The sequence below is a fragment of the Sabethes cyaneus genome, chromosome 2 (assembly GCF_943734655.1).
Source record: "Sabethes cyaneus chromosome 2, idSabCyanKW18_F2, whole genome shotgun sequence".
Classification (NCBI taxonomy): domain Eukaryota; kingdom Metazoa; phylum Arthropoda; class Insecta; order Diptera; family Culicidae; genus Sabethes; species Sabethes cyaneus.
In genome coordinates this window covers 215,294,796-215,310,131 of record NC_071354.1, presented here as the reverse complement: position 1 = coordinate 215,310,131, position 15,336 = coordinate 215,294,796, and the positions used below count along the sequence as shown (strand labels likewise).

General features: G+C 45.8%; 2 protein-coding genes across 3 annotated transcripts; one reads left to right on the top strand and one right to left on the bottom strand.

Moving 5' to 3' along the window:
* The first annotated feature begins 108 nt into the window (after nt 1–108).
* On the top strand, nt 109–7,659 carry LOC128736636 (uncharacterized). Its single transcript, XM_053831123.1, has 4 exons — nt 109–154; nt 229–415; nt 452–855; nt 6,419–7,659. The coding sequence occupies exons 1-4, from the start codon at nt 109–111 to the stop codon at nt 7,657–7,659; spliced, it is 1,878 nt and encodes a 625-aa protein (XP_053687098.1).
* A 42-nt stretch (nt 7,660–7,701) lies between these two features.
* On the bottom strand, nt 7,702–13,438 carry LOC128734132 (mediator of RNA polymerase II transcription subunit 24). Of its 2 annotated transcripts, none has more exons than XM_053828163.1 (7): nt 13,325–13,438; nt 13,107–13,260; nt 11,373–11,459; nt 9,184–11,301; nt 9,008–9,120; nt 7,907–8,398; nt 7,702–7,846 (listed from the first exon to the last, which is right to left on the bottom strand). In XM_053828163.1, exons 2-7 carry the CDS (start codon nt 13,218–13,220, stop codon nt 7,747–7,749), a joined length of 3,024 nt encoding a protein of 1,007 aa, XP_053684138.1. In that variant the 5' UTR covers nt 13,221–13,260; nt 13,325–13,438; the 3' UTR covers nt 7,702–7,746. The 2 variants fall into 2 exon arrangements, with proteins under 2 accessions (XP_053684138.1, XP_053684139.1); XM_053828164.1 differs by having other exon boundaries at nt 13,107–13,255.
* Nucleotides 13,439–15,336: the final 1,898 nt, after the last annotated feature.

Genomic DNA, 15,336 nt, shown 5'->3' with positions numbered 1-15,336 from the left:
GTATGTACAGACAGATAAAAAGATTAGTTGGAAAATCTCAATAGTTACCTCGTCTATCGACAGGCAGTGCAGTACAGACTGTGGCGAAGGACACGAGCTCAACCGATTATGAGTTGGAAAATTCTCGTCTTCTACATTTTTGCGGTAACCTCTGGTGAGCTTCAAATGTGTGACCCGTTGCTTGCAACTCAACTAAATCGAACCAACAAATGTTTAAATCATCTGCAGTTGCATCCGACAATTTGCTCATGAGCAACGTGATCATAAATGGTTACGTTTTCCCAACGAACGTAACGGTGGCAGTGGACGAGAGTGTCCACCTGAAGATACTGCTCTCGATGAATGACGACGATCGTTGCTTGTACCGCGAACCCGGTTCCACAGAAGACGTCGACGTTCATGCCACTTTCAGGCAGTACCGGGAAACTCGAATTAAGCCGTTAAACTACAGCACCTATCAAAACAGCAGACAGCTAAATGTCGATCCCAACGAGTGTGGTATAAAAATATCGAAAATCACCCGCGCGGATGCCGGATTCTGGCGACTAACGTTGGTGCGCGGTACCACCCTCGTACGGGGTGTATCGATGATCAGCGTTATCGATGCGCCGGTCGTACCGGATCCGGGTTTCAGGGATTCGATCGATGGGTTGGAAGAGATTACCCCGGAAGGAACTGACTACTGCTACATGCTGAGAAATACCGAAACGCAAACCCGAGACGTTCCGTCGTACGAAACCTGTTCGTTGGATGCAAACGAAATGGACCCGACCGGTAGCGGTCGATGGAACGTGATCGTTGGGGTTCAAGGGTACATGCGGGAGATGCATTTCGGTGTCGATATACAGCACAAAGGTAGGTTGGCTAAATCGATAAGAAATTATTTTTCGTCAAAGTTATATTTATTGCATATTGCACTCCTACGCAGAGATAAGCCACCCACAGCAGTGACGGATTGGGTTAATCTGCATCTCGTTAAAATTAGAAAAGAGTGGATGGAACCAGATGAGCACTGTAAAAATCGATGGAGTAATTATTGGTTTAAATGCTAATGGGTCAACAAAATCGAATGGGCGAAACAATTCGTTCGAAATAAGTCAATCGAAATCCACCGGAATACAGAATGAGGGTGATAAATGCATGTATTAAAGTAATACTTTTACATATGCACATTTTCGGTTCGTGTTCTCATCACGCTTTTAAGCAAAATTATTAAAAACATCCTATTGTTGCTTCATTTCTATGCCCAAAATAACAAAATAATAATTTTCTCCCATGTTAGTTCAATCCATATCTAAAATCGGGGCCCCATTATCACACAGTCACTTGTACATCTGTTATAGTAAAATTCTCATAATGCAAGAAACAAACCCCTTTTTCTTCATTTGAATGTGTCATCTCCCTTTGTCAGTTCCCCTCCTGTATTCTCTTAGCCACTTTTACGTTTTACGTAAAAGCCTTTTTTACGTTTTTGAACCTACCCCTTGTTAGTTTTTTTTCTTGCCTGTATTGACATTTGCAAAATATCGGAGATATTACAAACATTTAACGGGTCAGGCCAACTGTGAAGTATTATCACAAAGACGATTACACGAAGTGAATCTTGTGTGAATAAGTTATTCATACATAGATGCATTTCTAAGCCCGCAGGGGATGAAGAAACGAAGACGTCCCGTACCAACCCGTCTCTGAGAAATTATACTTATGTGAACTTATGCCATTTAGACCAAAAGTCCGGCCGCAATAAGCCAAGGCTATAGCGCCTTATTTCGCTTTTCGAAAGCTAATAAACCCTGGCAATTAGGGTAATCAATGTATTATGGACCCCATCAACAGCTGTGCATAATTTGGACGCTTCCATTTGATTTTGCTGTAAGTGTCCAAATTATGTACAGTTGCTGATGGGGTCCAAAATACGTTGGTTATCCTACGATGAGTTTCTCATTCGTGACCGGAATGAGAACATCATTCGATTGACCGTACGGGGTCGAAGGCCACCAAACTGGATCGTGTTGCGGAAAGAGCCCTTCCACGATGCCTTTCTGCTTTTGGGGGCAGGTTACGAGCGGAGCGGATGCACCCGTCATCTTTCTCATCACCACCTGATATGCACCACCCCAGGGGTTTGATTCCGCATCGCGGCATAGCTCCTGAAAACAGGATTTCTTGCTACGCCTATCCTCCTTGTTGAGCGCCAGCCTGGCCACTCTAAGTTCGACTCCCCGAGCTTCAGCATCTGCATCGGTCCGGACCCTCTGCGCTAGCCTTCTCGCTCTGTGGCATCTGGAGCGGAGCTGAGCAATGGTATCACTCCACCAGTATACGAAGCGACAACCGTTCGTTGGATGCCCCGTCCTGGGCATAGTGGTATCACGACACCCTCCAGCCCATGTTGGCACGCAACGTTGGGCTGCAGAAGGTGATATCGATGATCGATAGTTGTACCTCCCTAGAAAAGGTACTGACGGTTCTCACGTTAGCCAGACTTACGTCCAGGTTGGACAGAGCTTCCAGTAAGGTTTGTCCCCTAGGGGTTGTGCACCTGATACCCCATTCGATAGCCCAAGCATTGAAGTCTCCTCCAATGACAACGGGCTTGTGGCCCGTGAGCTCGTCGGTGAGCACGTCTAGCATCAGGTCAAACTGCTCCGGTGACCACCTAGGTGGAGCGTACCAGCTACAGATGCAGACGCCATCGACCACAGCAATCACGAACCCTTCTTGGTCGGACGAAACCACCTCCTGAATGGGGTATCTACCCATCACAGCAACCGCTGCCATCCGACCGTTGTCGAATACCCAATTATCGCCGCCCCGGGGGACCCGGTAGGGGTCCGCGATAATGGCAATATCGCACCGCGCTTCGGCTGCCGTGTGCCAAAGCAACTCCTGTGCCGTGCCACAGTGGTTCAGGTTAATCTGTATAACCTGCACCATTATCGTTGCAAAGCCCTCCTATAAGCCGCACACAGTGGGCCACCTGTGTCATGCTTATTTCCTGCTTCGGCTGTACAGAGCAAGCACCAGGGAGTTGGTACATCTCCTGGCGAAATGGCCGTCTACGCCGCACCGCCTGCACAACTTAGACCGACCAAGGACCTTGCACTTGCCTGCCCGATGGCCGAAGCCCATACACCTGAAACAGCGTTCGATACGCCGTTTGGGCGCACGTGTACGGACTGACCAGCCTACCTACCATTAGCCTACCATTTTGTTGGCGATGACCTCTGGCACGTTTAAGGTTACGGTTTGCATATCGCCATATGCCTTCGCCGCAACCGGATGTCTACGGGTGCCACATCAACATTAAGCTGATCCCACAGAGCATCCTTCAGGTCAACTGCCGTCATAATCTCGTCGAGGTTTTTACACTCGACAAGAACACGCTGCGACAGCGCCTTGACCTGGCCCGCTTCGCCCAGGGACTAACTACTCAACCAGTTCCCTGTAGTTCGAGCTCTGGATCGTTGGGTCCTTTTTGAGCTCGAAGAACATATCCCCAGCCTGGGTTCGGCGGATCTTCACCCCGTTGGCCACAAGCTCCTGCAGCTTGGAGTCCACTCTAACCTTGCGGAGTAGGTCAGCGTACGACAGTTTACCTGTCAGCTTCACTACTAAGGCGTCGCGCTTATGGGCCCGCCTTGGCTTTGCCTTTCAGTCGCAGCCTCGCTCGGTTTCGGCTTAGCCGGTTTACGCCTATAACCACCCGCCAGTTGTCATCCCCGGTCCTGGCAGCACCATCCGGGACCGCCTCCGCGTGTTCGCCGGAAGAGGCGCGGTCCGAAGTCCGCTGCCTCTTGGCCACCAGCGTTATTCGATGGTCGGGCGTAGCCACCTTGCGCTTGGCAAGCGGCATACGCGCCTGACTAGGCATGGCCACAGCCTTAGCGGCTATGACCAGAGCTTCGGCAATCTCGCATCGCTGCAGAAGCTCCTGCCTCTCCACCTCGGCAGCTATGACGGTAGAACGGAGGCTCACCGCCAGCTTTTTAATGTAGAGGTGGACGTTTGACAACTCTTCCACCAACCTTTTGGCTTCCTTCAGCTTCCTACTGGCTGGAGGGAGCCCAACTCTCGCTGCAAGAGGGTGCACCAACTCCTCAGTTGACTTTTTCCTACCGCTGTCTTGGTTGAGCTAGCAGCAGTAGCCACCGGCGTTCTAACTGGAGTGTCAGACTTTGGTGGAGTCGACTTGTTCTTCGGTATTGCTCCCATTCTCGGAGGGCTTCCCTTTTTGGGCTGTGCCCCCGATTTCCTTTCTTGGGTTGCGCCCCTGGTAACAGGGGGCTACCTGTCTTCGCTGGCGGCGATCTCGCCAGCTTACTACTCTTGGCAAAGGTATCCTTTTTGCCTCCAGCAGCACCCACATTCGTTTCCTCCGTCGTCGTTTTTAAGAACTTGTCCATGCTTATGGCCACGGTACAATCTGGAACGACTCAAGTTACCTGAGCTCGCTCCTGAGTACGTGCAAGGCACTGCGCTACCAGGTGAAGGAGAGCTAAATGAAGCCTCACTCGAGAACTGCTGGGATAGGGTTAAAGCAGCCATCACCGGCGCAAGGCAAAGCTGCCATTGGTTTCGCTGAGAGGAGTCGACGAGGAATGCCAGAGAATGTTATATGAGAAAAATGAGGTGCTGGCGTCGATGCTGCAGCAGCGGACCCGTCAAAACGTAGAACGATATAGACAGAAACGAAGACAACAAACCCACTTTTTCCAGGATAAGAAGCACCGCCTGGAAGAAATGGAGTACGAGGACGTGGAACAGCTGTATCGCTCTCAGGAAACCGCGTTAATGCCGCGAACCGAAACATGTCGAGGTAAAGACGGAAGGATCTTTCGGATGAACGTGAGGTGATCGAACGGCGGAACCAGTACTACAATGAGCACCTAAATGACGCCGAGACGGAATATCAAGACAGCAGGGAGAATGGCTACATCAATACGGCGGATGATGTTGATGTACCGACCCCCACAATAGCTGAAGTTATCAAAGAGCAGATCAAGAACAAAGGAACTGGCAAGGATGGCATCGCAGCGGAGCTTATCAAGATGGGCCCGGATAGCTTGGCTTGCTGTCTGAATCGGCTGATAGTCATGATCTGGGAAACAGAGCAGCTACCGGAGGAGTGGAAGGAGGGAGTAATATGACCAATATACAAGAAGGGCGACAAGTTGGAATGAGAGAACTATCGAGCGATCACCATTCTCAACGCCGCCTATAAAGTGCTTTCTTAGATCATCTTTCGCCGTCTACCGCCGCTAGCAAGTCTATAGCCGAGCTGATATCCAGAATCTGATTTGGCAGGAAGTTAATGGCTGGTGCAGAACTAGCTAAGCTTCGTATGACACGTTAGTTACGGCACCCAAAAACAAACTAGGCAAATCTTACGTTGGATACGTTGATTACTTGTGTGCAAAAACGTGCCGATTGACCTGAAAAACTGAACGTTAAGGCATTATTTATTTCGTGCGAAAGCATGAGAACTCCGGTACTGATCAACGTTGGAAAGGATGACCTAAATCTTATGGCAAAAAAGAAAGGGTAATACATGGATATGCCTGCATAAAATTGAGCTTCTCTCACGGACGGTAATCGTCGACGGCGACGACCTAGAAGTGGTAGATGAGCTCGTGTATTTGGAAACACTTAGATCCGCGTACAACAACACTAGTTAAAAGAGATCCAGCGGCGCATTCAAGCGGGAAATCGGGCCTACTTTACCCAAACGCTACGAACAAGAAGCATACACCGGCGTATGAAGCTGATAATATACAAAACGCATATTTGCGCGGACGACATTTGGCGAAGTAAAAACTGAAAGCGGAGAATTACGAAGGGGTATGAATCACGAACTACAGGCACTGCCTGGAAAAGATTCCCATGGTACGTCTGGTGAAACTCGGTAGGCTACGGTGGGCCAAGCACGTCGTAATGTTGCTGGATGGCAGTGCGACGAAAACGGTTCTCTTCAACAACTTCGTCAGCACCAGGAGAAGAGGGACTTGACGTGCAAGATGGCTCGACCAAGTCGAAATCGATTCGCGGCTTCTGAGCCATCTGACAAATTAGTAACGAGTGACCCAAGATCGAGTGGAATGGAGACGACTGCTCGAGTTACATGTCTCGATTTGAGTTTACAGTCTTGTCGACTTGAGTCTCAACGCGAATAGCAGTGAATTAAGATTTGCCATGTCACGTCACTGGCCTTGCTGCATTAACTCCAATGAAGACATGGAAGAATTATAGCTCATTTCCTATAAGATGTATGGTTTTCTTAACATTTTATAATTGTCCAAAACCAAAACTTTCTGTCAAAAACCTCTCAGGAATTGAATAACGCCTTTAATTGCCATTTTTCTTCCTCTTGCAATGTTCTTATGGCCAACCCTAACCCAAGTGTCCTTTTTTCTTTCAGAGGAGCAAATAGTAACCTCGATTCACCGGGCAGCCGAGTACGAAGTGTTGACGTGTAACCTTCGCTACGTAAGCAGCAAACAGATGATCAAATTTTGCCGCTTTCTGCGGCTGGCCGACAGCTTGGGACTAAACATGCTGGAGGGAGTTGGCTGGGACCGCTATCGCTACAGTGGGAATGGATTCGCCGCCGGAGACTGCGGACTGGAGATCGAAGAACCAGCCGCCATCGATCGCGGACTGTGGAAGTGTATAGTTGGATTTGGGGATGAAGCAACGATAAAGGTTTCCGGTGCCATCGTTGACAACAGAGAGATTGAAGTGGGACTAGCTATTATAGCGGTGGAAGATGTGAATGTTTTGAATGGGACGGACATGATTTTACAGTGCAATGCCAATAAGCCACTCGATTATTGTTGGTTTAAAGACCCCACTGGAATGATCTATTCCGTATCGGAAAGCTCAATGACAAACGAAGATGGTTACTACTGGTACAGTGGCATTTCACTGGCAATGGGCGATTGCGGCATTAAATTGAAACCGATAACAACTGAAATGGCAGGACGGTGGAGTTGCCACGTTGGTAGTAGCAACTTTTCGGCGTTGGAAGTGTCGGAGTACATAAACGTTAGAGTAAGTCTTTCGCAGATGATTGGAACGGAGGATTACGTGCATGCCACTTTGGAAACAGCGATGCTCATTGAATGCTCCTCGATTCCAAAACATACTCCTCTACAGTACTGTAGATTTGTACCGCCAAGTGGTGAAGCCTTTAGCCTCGAGGAAAGTGTTGCTTCCGATAATGCTATTCTAGGTAAATACTACTCCAACCCTAGCCATGATCCTAAGAATGGATTTTGTTCGTTGATTGTGAAAACTGTCAGTAACTCGGATGTGGGACAATGGATTTGTGCGGGGAAAATAGCGGGACATACCATGGAACACTACACAACGATAGAGGCAGTGGTCAGCCAAAACGATGCAGCTGAGCTTACGGTGGCTTCAATCGTTGGTATGGCTTTAGGCAGCTTGGCAATTCTGGTAATAGTCGTTGGTATAGGGTTCTATAACTACCGTCGTAGACTTAGAAGACAAGTAGAAACGGTTAATCGGGAGATCGAAATGCAAGAGCGACGACGGGAAGAGGCAGTACAGGAAATTGCCAGTGCAGGAGGCAGTAGCAGGTCGAGCAGATCCAGCCAGCACAGTCAAAGGAGTGATAATCAACTACGAACTGGGTGAAGCAGAATCATCGCAATTTTCTAGTATTGTTAACATGTTTTATTTTGTCCAGTTGTAAAAATAAACTGAAAATAAATAAGTAGGTACTTACAATTTTATACTGTCCTTGCGCATATGAATGTTTCGGAATAAACATAAATCTGACATTGCAAATTGTCGGCCCGATGCTGTATTGAGGTCATATAATCTGTTGAATAAAACGGCATATTTAATTTATTGAGGGGGAATATAGAAAACAAATACAAACCTCAAGATAAACCCAACCGTCATATCATCGGTGGCGTTAATCTTCAACATGTTTTGAATCAATCCGTTCGGGATCAACTTCAGAACCGGTTTGATTCTTTCGCTGCCTACCTCGACTAGCAGCGAGAGAAACTGGAACATAAAGAAAATCTTCGGCGAAAGTTCGTCCGAAACAATGTACTGCGCGAACGTTTTGAACAGTGCCTGAAGGCAACTCTGCAGTGGTTCCTTCAGGTTGCCGGGCCCATCCCGGGCAGCCAGGGCACTTTCCAGCATGAAGTCGCTCGAGCTGGAATCACACGATTCGGAACCAATTTTGCGCATTTTCGCATTCGGACAGAGCGCGTCAAGTTCATCCGATTCGCCGGAGGCGATCAGTGCCGTACGGGACCGTTTTTTCGTCAGTGGTACCGGAATTTCCATTGTGGCAATGATGCAGTAGACGCACAGTTTCGCCAGCACACGAGAAAACGGGTCGATGATTTCTGAGATTCTGAAAAGTAAAAGCGAGGCGGGTGTTTTTGATGAAAAATGCTATATGAGCTGTTTTTGTGAACAGACAAAACTGGAAACCAGGCTTCATTTTCAATTTTTTAACTCAGTAGATGCTCATTTGACTACAGTACATAAGTAAAGTAAGTAAGTAAGTAACGATGTCAAACCGCGCGAGATTTAGCCGAGGCTGGTCTCGGTACCAGAGGTTATCTACAGCAGAGAGTTTCGAGCGCATCTTAACCATCGCTAGGTAGTGGTTCGAGTCAATGTTAGCGCTTTGATAGAATCTGACGTCAATGATGTCTGAGAAGTGCCGACAGTCGATCAAAACGTGGTCGATCTGTTTTTCTGTCTGATTTGATGACCTCCAGGTTTACTGGAAGGTACTAGGCCATGTTCCTGGAGGTGGTAATGTTGTTAATTCTTAGACCCATCACCTCGATCATCAGGTGTGCGCTGAAATCTCCATCGTCCGGTCTTGTTCATCAGTCTAGCGTGTTTCGTGTTCATCGGTCTGTCTTATATATCGGTCTGTCTTGTATGCAATTGATTGTATTGATTATTCTTGTCCATTCAAATTGTTCAAAAGCAAACGGTTTATACTTACTGAAGTTTATTCAGCAACATCATAGGCACAAGCTGCGACAGTAAAGCAATGGTGCATCTTTCGATATCCAGATGCATGATAGCAAAAACGATGTCCATAGTTTTTTTCATATCCTTGAGGTAATAAGAATATAATATTACATAGGATCTCAATATTTAGACCATAGCGCAACTTACCCTGACATACTTGCAGTGGTAAATCTGCTGCACAAGCTTATCGACCAACCAAAAAGGTCCACAGGATTGGAGCAGATTCTCTAAAATCAATGTTGAATCGATCGGCAACCAGCCTAGCTCCACCACATTTTTCCAAACCTCCTCAAATTGCTCCTCCAATGGAGCTTGCGATACCAGGTTTTGTGACTGGAACATACTTCTTAACTTCAAACTAGCTCCCGGTAAACGTTGAAAGTCCTGCTGCATTTTACGCACTATCTGTACGGTCAATACTAGCCGTTCCTTGAGGTTTTCCTGCTGCAACATGTCCTCGCTATTAACGGCCGTCTGAAACTGCTGTACCATGTTCATTGGCTTCAGCAGCTCGTCCTGGCGGACGATTTGCATGTAAGCGCACAGCCAAGAAGCTGCACAGATTGAAAAACAACAGAACCGAGACTTCAGACTATCCAAAAATTTCTTGATTTCTCCAGTGGAAAGAGTTTCGTTTTCCCACGCTAGCAGAACCTGATACAGCAATCCCGGAATGTTAGCACAAATATCTTGCCACTTCAGCGTAGTCGCTTTCAGTCCTTCCGGCGAATTGAGACTCACAATCAGCTCGTCAACCTTGTTCTGGTCGCACAACCTAACCATTGCCATGGGTGATTTGGATTTGTGCTTCTCAATCATGCACTTGCGGACCCAATCTTCGAAGAAGGATTCACTATTTTCATTCAGGACCACCTCCGATCCGTAGTGCTGCACAATGAAGGTCAACATCAGGAATGTTACATCGAACAGAGCGGCACGAGTCATAGCCGGTTTGCCCATTTCTCCCGGCACTTGCTTGGAGTTTTCGTTGCACTTAATCAGTCCGGAAACGAACGTTTTTAGTTTCCCTTCCATGGTGGCCACCGACAGGATCAGTTCAAGGCTGTTACCAGACAACACTTGGCATAAAACTCCCAGCATTGCTTCCTGCTTTTTGTTATAATCGGCATTGAGTGTTTTCAGGATACCCACCAGAGGCGGTTCTGCTCTATAAACGTACTTCACAATCGAATGCTGATTGGTGGTCAACTCTAGCTTCTGCAGTCCGGCAGTAATCATGCCCCTTTTTTCAACAATCATCTTCAGATAGTGTTCGTTGACCAGATGGTGCTTCAGCATCTCATTCAGGAGACACTCGATCGTGTTACACACGCATCTAGCGTCCACAAAATCTAAAATTGGAGCATCCTGCAGCAACAGTTCAAATGCTTCGACAATTTCCGGTGAATAATCAAGTTTGGCATCTTCGAACTCGTTTGGATTCAATAGGCGCGATTGAAAATGAATTTGCCGCAAAATGTGCGGAACTTTGATGAATGTGAAAGCACAGACAAACAGCTCCCGGGAAGTTCCATTCACGTTGTTGAGGCATACCAAACAGGCACGGATGACTTCGTAGTACAACCGGGACAGTGAGTATCCCTTCAACCGTTGAATTGCAACAAATTTCGACACATAAGTTTGGTTGTCGCAATTTGGACTGAGGATGAAATCAATCGCTATTAGCGGTTGTAAACAGTAGGAAATCGCCTCAACACTCTTGCTATCAAATTCTTTCATATCTAAGGTCTCGCAATCGATGCAAGCCAACTTACGGATGTAATCGTTAACGGTGGTATTCTTCTGACTGACCGGTAAGGGAACGAACCCAGAAGCAACCGTAATATTGTCGATGCCAGCACACTTCTTTTCCAGCTTGCTAAACATATCGGGATCTTCAAACCGACCAACATACACAACTCCCAGCAGAAACTGACTCTGAACAATTCGCTCCAGGACGTGAGCCATTTTTTCGACCACTTCCTGCTGTTCGGCCGTCAATGTGCGGTTCTCGCTGAATGTTTCGATCGTGTGCTCGTAGATTTGCATCAACCAAAAGACCAACGAAACCATCGCATTGGTCAGTAGGTTTTCCTCCTGCTTGCCACGGCAGGTAACGCCTCCGATAATGGATTCGAGAAATTCAAGCAATGCGATCAAACAGTGAGACATCTCAAAATGTTCATACTTTGAGATACGCTTTAAAACGGCTGCATAGGAGATGAGGTGGGCGCACAGCGAGTGCTTCAAATAGGACAGGAACAGCTGGAATGTAAATAGGACGAGCGTGTTAGAGACGCATATACAATAAGTTGTGAGATCATATTAGGACCAACCGTATTTGCGCCAGATCCCACGACGGCCTGCTGTACGATACAATCCGCTAGGTTGTAGACATCACCGCTGACACCACGCGTCAGCACCTGTATTACAACGATAAAATATCAAAAAGAAAAAGGAAACATTGTTTAATAAATTTACGAACAACGCTTGGGCATCTAATAGGTACCGTACTTAGTAATTTTTATTTTATTTCAAATTTTCAGCTGAAAATTTACAACTCCTATATCTTACATATGGTAAGGCGGGAAAAAATATGGTGCCTACTTAATTTCAAACAGTGCTAAAAAGAATGTTTTGGGGATTGTCGTATTTTTTCAAGGGTTTTGGAAAAGAACATTTGTTTGGCATTCCATTGATAATTTAAATTAAAAATATTCGTTTAAATTGTTTTAATTGCAATGCAATACTCTGAATTATCTCTAAGCTCTTAAATCCCAGCAAGCACTGCCATCTGCGAAGCAACGTCATCCAATGTTAAATTTTTTCGGAAGGCTTGGACCGGTTCAATAATACCCTTTTTATCGCACAATGATCGACAAATTTAAGCTCGGTTCCGGACTAATACGGTACATTCGTGGAGCGGCTGCCGCTCCTTCTAAGCCCCAGTTCAAGTACATTCGCCCGCCGACAGCTCCTACGGCGCGACCCCAGGAATCGAAAGCAATAGTCAAAGATTATTACAGTATTCTTGGTGTTCAACGATCGGCCAGTTTTAAAGATATAAAAAATGCCTACTACTCACTAGCGAAGGAGTTTCATCCCGACCTGAACCGACCCGAGGATGAAACAAAGTTCAAAGAAATTACCGAAGCATACGAGGCACTAATGAATGAATACAAGAAAGGCGACAGCGTAATTGCACTGAACCCGGAACTTTATCGGTAAATTACAACCTACAATAATGTCTCGCCATTGGTAAACAAAACTACCGGCATCATTTTAGAAATGTTACTCAGAACCGGCGTCAATCAATTACCACAGCCTTGAAGAATGTGAACGAATTGAATTATGAAGACGTTGTCCTTAGTATCTCGTACAAAGAGGCTGCCGAAGGCAGTAGACGGGAAATCAAACTTCCCATCGGTACCAAGTGTGACAAGTGTTGCGCTTGGGGCACGTTTCCACCAAAGGACACTGAAGGATCGTGCAGCGTCTGTCAAGGTACCGGCAAGCAAGCGATACAAACAGAAAATGGCCAACTTTATACGACCTGCAAGTTTTGTAAGGGATCACGAACCGTCTCCACCCAGAAGCTCATCTGCCCGAAATGCCACGGTAAAGGAATCATTCTGAAGCCCCAATCGCTAATGATAAACATACCGAAAGGATCGTCCAATCGGGACGTCATAAAAACTCGAATACCTGGTCACCAGCGTTCGATCAACATTGTTCTCAACATACAGGACGCTGAACGCTTTCAACGAAATGGCCTGGACATCTACACAACCGAAAAAATTTCTCTCGCCCAAGCAATTCTAGGCGCTAACATTCCCATCAAAGGTATCAACGGAATGTTCAACGTACACATCACACCCGGGACGCAACCCAATGCGGAGTTTCGAATCGCCGGGAAAGGCATCCGCGACACATCCACGCAAGAGCACGGGCATCACATTGTAAAGGTAAAAATTTGCATTCCCACCGTGGTGACACCACGGCAGCGTCATTTGCTGAAGGAACTAGAAGCCTCTCTACGGGAAACAAGTGACGATGAACACTAGACTCACCGTTTTTACGTTGATCCCCCACTGACAATCGGTCCAGCGTTCTTTCCAGGCACGCATCAACATCAACTTGAGCAGCGTAGTTTTGCTAGTGGATTTCTGGCCATCGATAATCATGCTGAAACGTCTTTGGTGAAACTAAACCTGAGAATCTAAACTGTACATATAAATAACGGTTTAGCACAAATTCTAGTAATAAAGTAACAGTCATTTGGTATTACCTTTATTTTCGTTTCTGCAAATTCACGTTTTGAATGAAAACGGCTCCAGTTTAAAAAGCAATTTCACTGAAAATCTGGAAAAATTTGTCAAAAATTGGAGAGCAACATTCAAACAAAATAAATCGGCGATTAGCTATATGCTAGAATAATATTTAGAAAGGACTTACCGACTGTCCGGTACTCGAAATATTTCGGTAGTTGAAACAGGTAAACATCGCACCGACTACCGACCAAGTAGCTGGCAGGCAGCCATGTTTTCGATGCCAACATGTTAGCGTTAGCGTATAAACGAGAAATCATATATTCGCTACTCTTCACGCCAGTTAGCTTTTCAGCTGTCAGTGGGGCCCACGACTCCTGAGCCCGCCTGATGTTAGCTCTCATCAACGCAAAGCAAATGAGATAAAGGTGCCAGTTAGCTGCTACCGACATCATACACCCAAACATCCAGAACGGTTACATATTTTTAACCAAATTTTTTTCTCCGTGGTTCAAAAATTATGAGTGTTTAAAATAAGCGATGTCGGGGCAAATCAGACATTTTGCCACAGAGATTTTTCTCTGTGATTTAGCTTCAAAATATTCTGGAAAAATAAGCAAATGAATTTTTAAAATATTGATTTCTTTATGCGATCCTATCCAGCTTTTTACGAGCCATAATGGCGGTCGGAATAATCCGTGTTCGTAATATTTGAACAGCATTTTATACATTTCCAATCACCCCATCGACATCTCTATATCGAACTGCAGTAAACGTCAGCGACAGCATGTCGGGGGCTCAAAATTTGACAGCGGGCCCAAATCAGGCTGCTGGCAGTTGAATGAAACGCAGTGCTGACATGCTATCTCATTTTCGCACACACTCGTTGGCGGCGAAAACATCGTTGTCTGCCAGAGGGGTGTTTCCAATACACCATACGTTTTCTTTCCGCGCATTCACGGTAAAAACTAAAGGAATGTGCGATGTATTAGGGAAATGTCAAAAATTCCGTTCAAATATCACGAACACATCCACCATTATGGCTCAAAAAAAAGCCGGATATACGAGAAAATAATGTTTTTGTGTCCAGCTTTTTACGAGCCATAATGGCGGACGTGTTCGTAATATTTGAACAGCATTTTTGACATTTCCCCAATACATCGCACGTTTTCTTTCCGAGCGTTCACGGTAAAACTAAAGGAATGTGTGGAAAGAAAACGTGCGATGTATTCGGGAAATGTCAAAAATGCTGTTCAAATATTACGAACACATCCGCCTTTATGGCTCGTAAAAAGCTGGATAACATTTCACCGAAGACCATATTGCGAATAACTGATGATAATATCCAGCTTTTTACGAGCCATAATGACGGACGTGTTCGTAATATTTGAACAGCATTTTTGACATTTCTCTAAAGGCCCAAACAGAATGCTGCATCAACGTGTCCGTCAGCGTCAATTTGACAGTAAACCCATGGGAAAACTGTCAGAATAACGATGACGGACGCGTTGACGCAGCATTCTGTTTGGCCCTTAATACATTGCACGTTTTCTTTCCGCGCGTTTACGGTAAAACTAAAGGAATGTACGGCAAGAAAACGTGCGATGTATTAGAGAAATGTCAAAAATGCTGTTCAAATATTACGAACACGTTCACCATTATGGCTCGTAAAAAGCCGGATATAATACTGGTCACCTTTCTGCAAAATAAATACAGGGACCCCGTTCGTTTGAACGATTCCTCGTGCAAACAATTTTTTTAATTTGAACAACTAGCAACCCTAAATATACTGAAACTTGTATGAACTGCCCGCCCTACTCTTTGTTATTGTTTTCCAAGTAACAATTTCAGGCTGATCAAACGCTTTTATAGCTGATTTTATTCAACATGTGGCTGAACGATCGTTTAGGTTTAGGTTTCAGCTCCTAAACATCTAAATCTGGTGATTTTATCAAACTTCAGGTTAATATCTGCTTTCGAAGCTGCAATAAAGCTTAATAGAAGCTTTTTTGCACTTTTAAATAGCCAATTT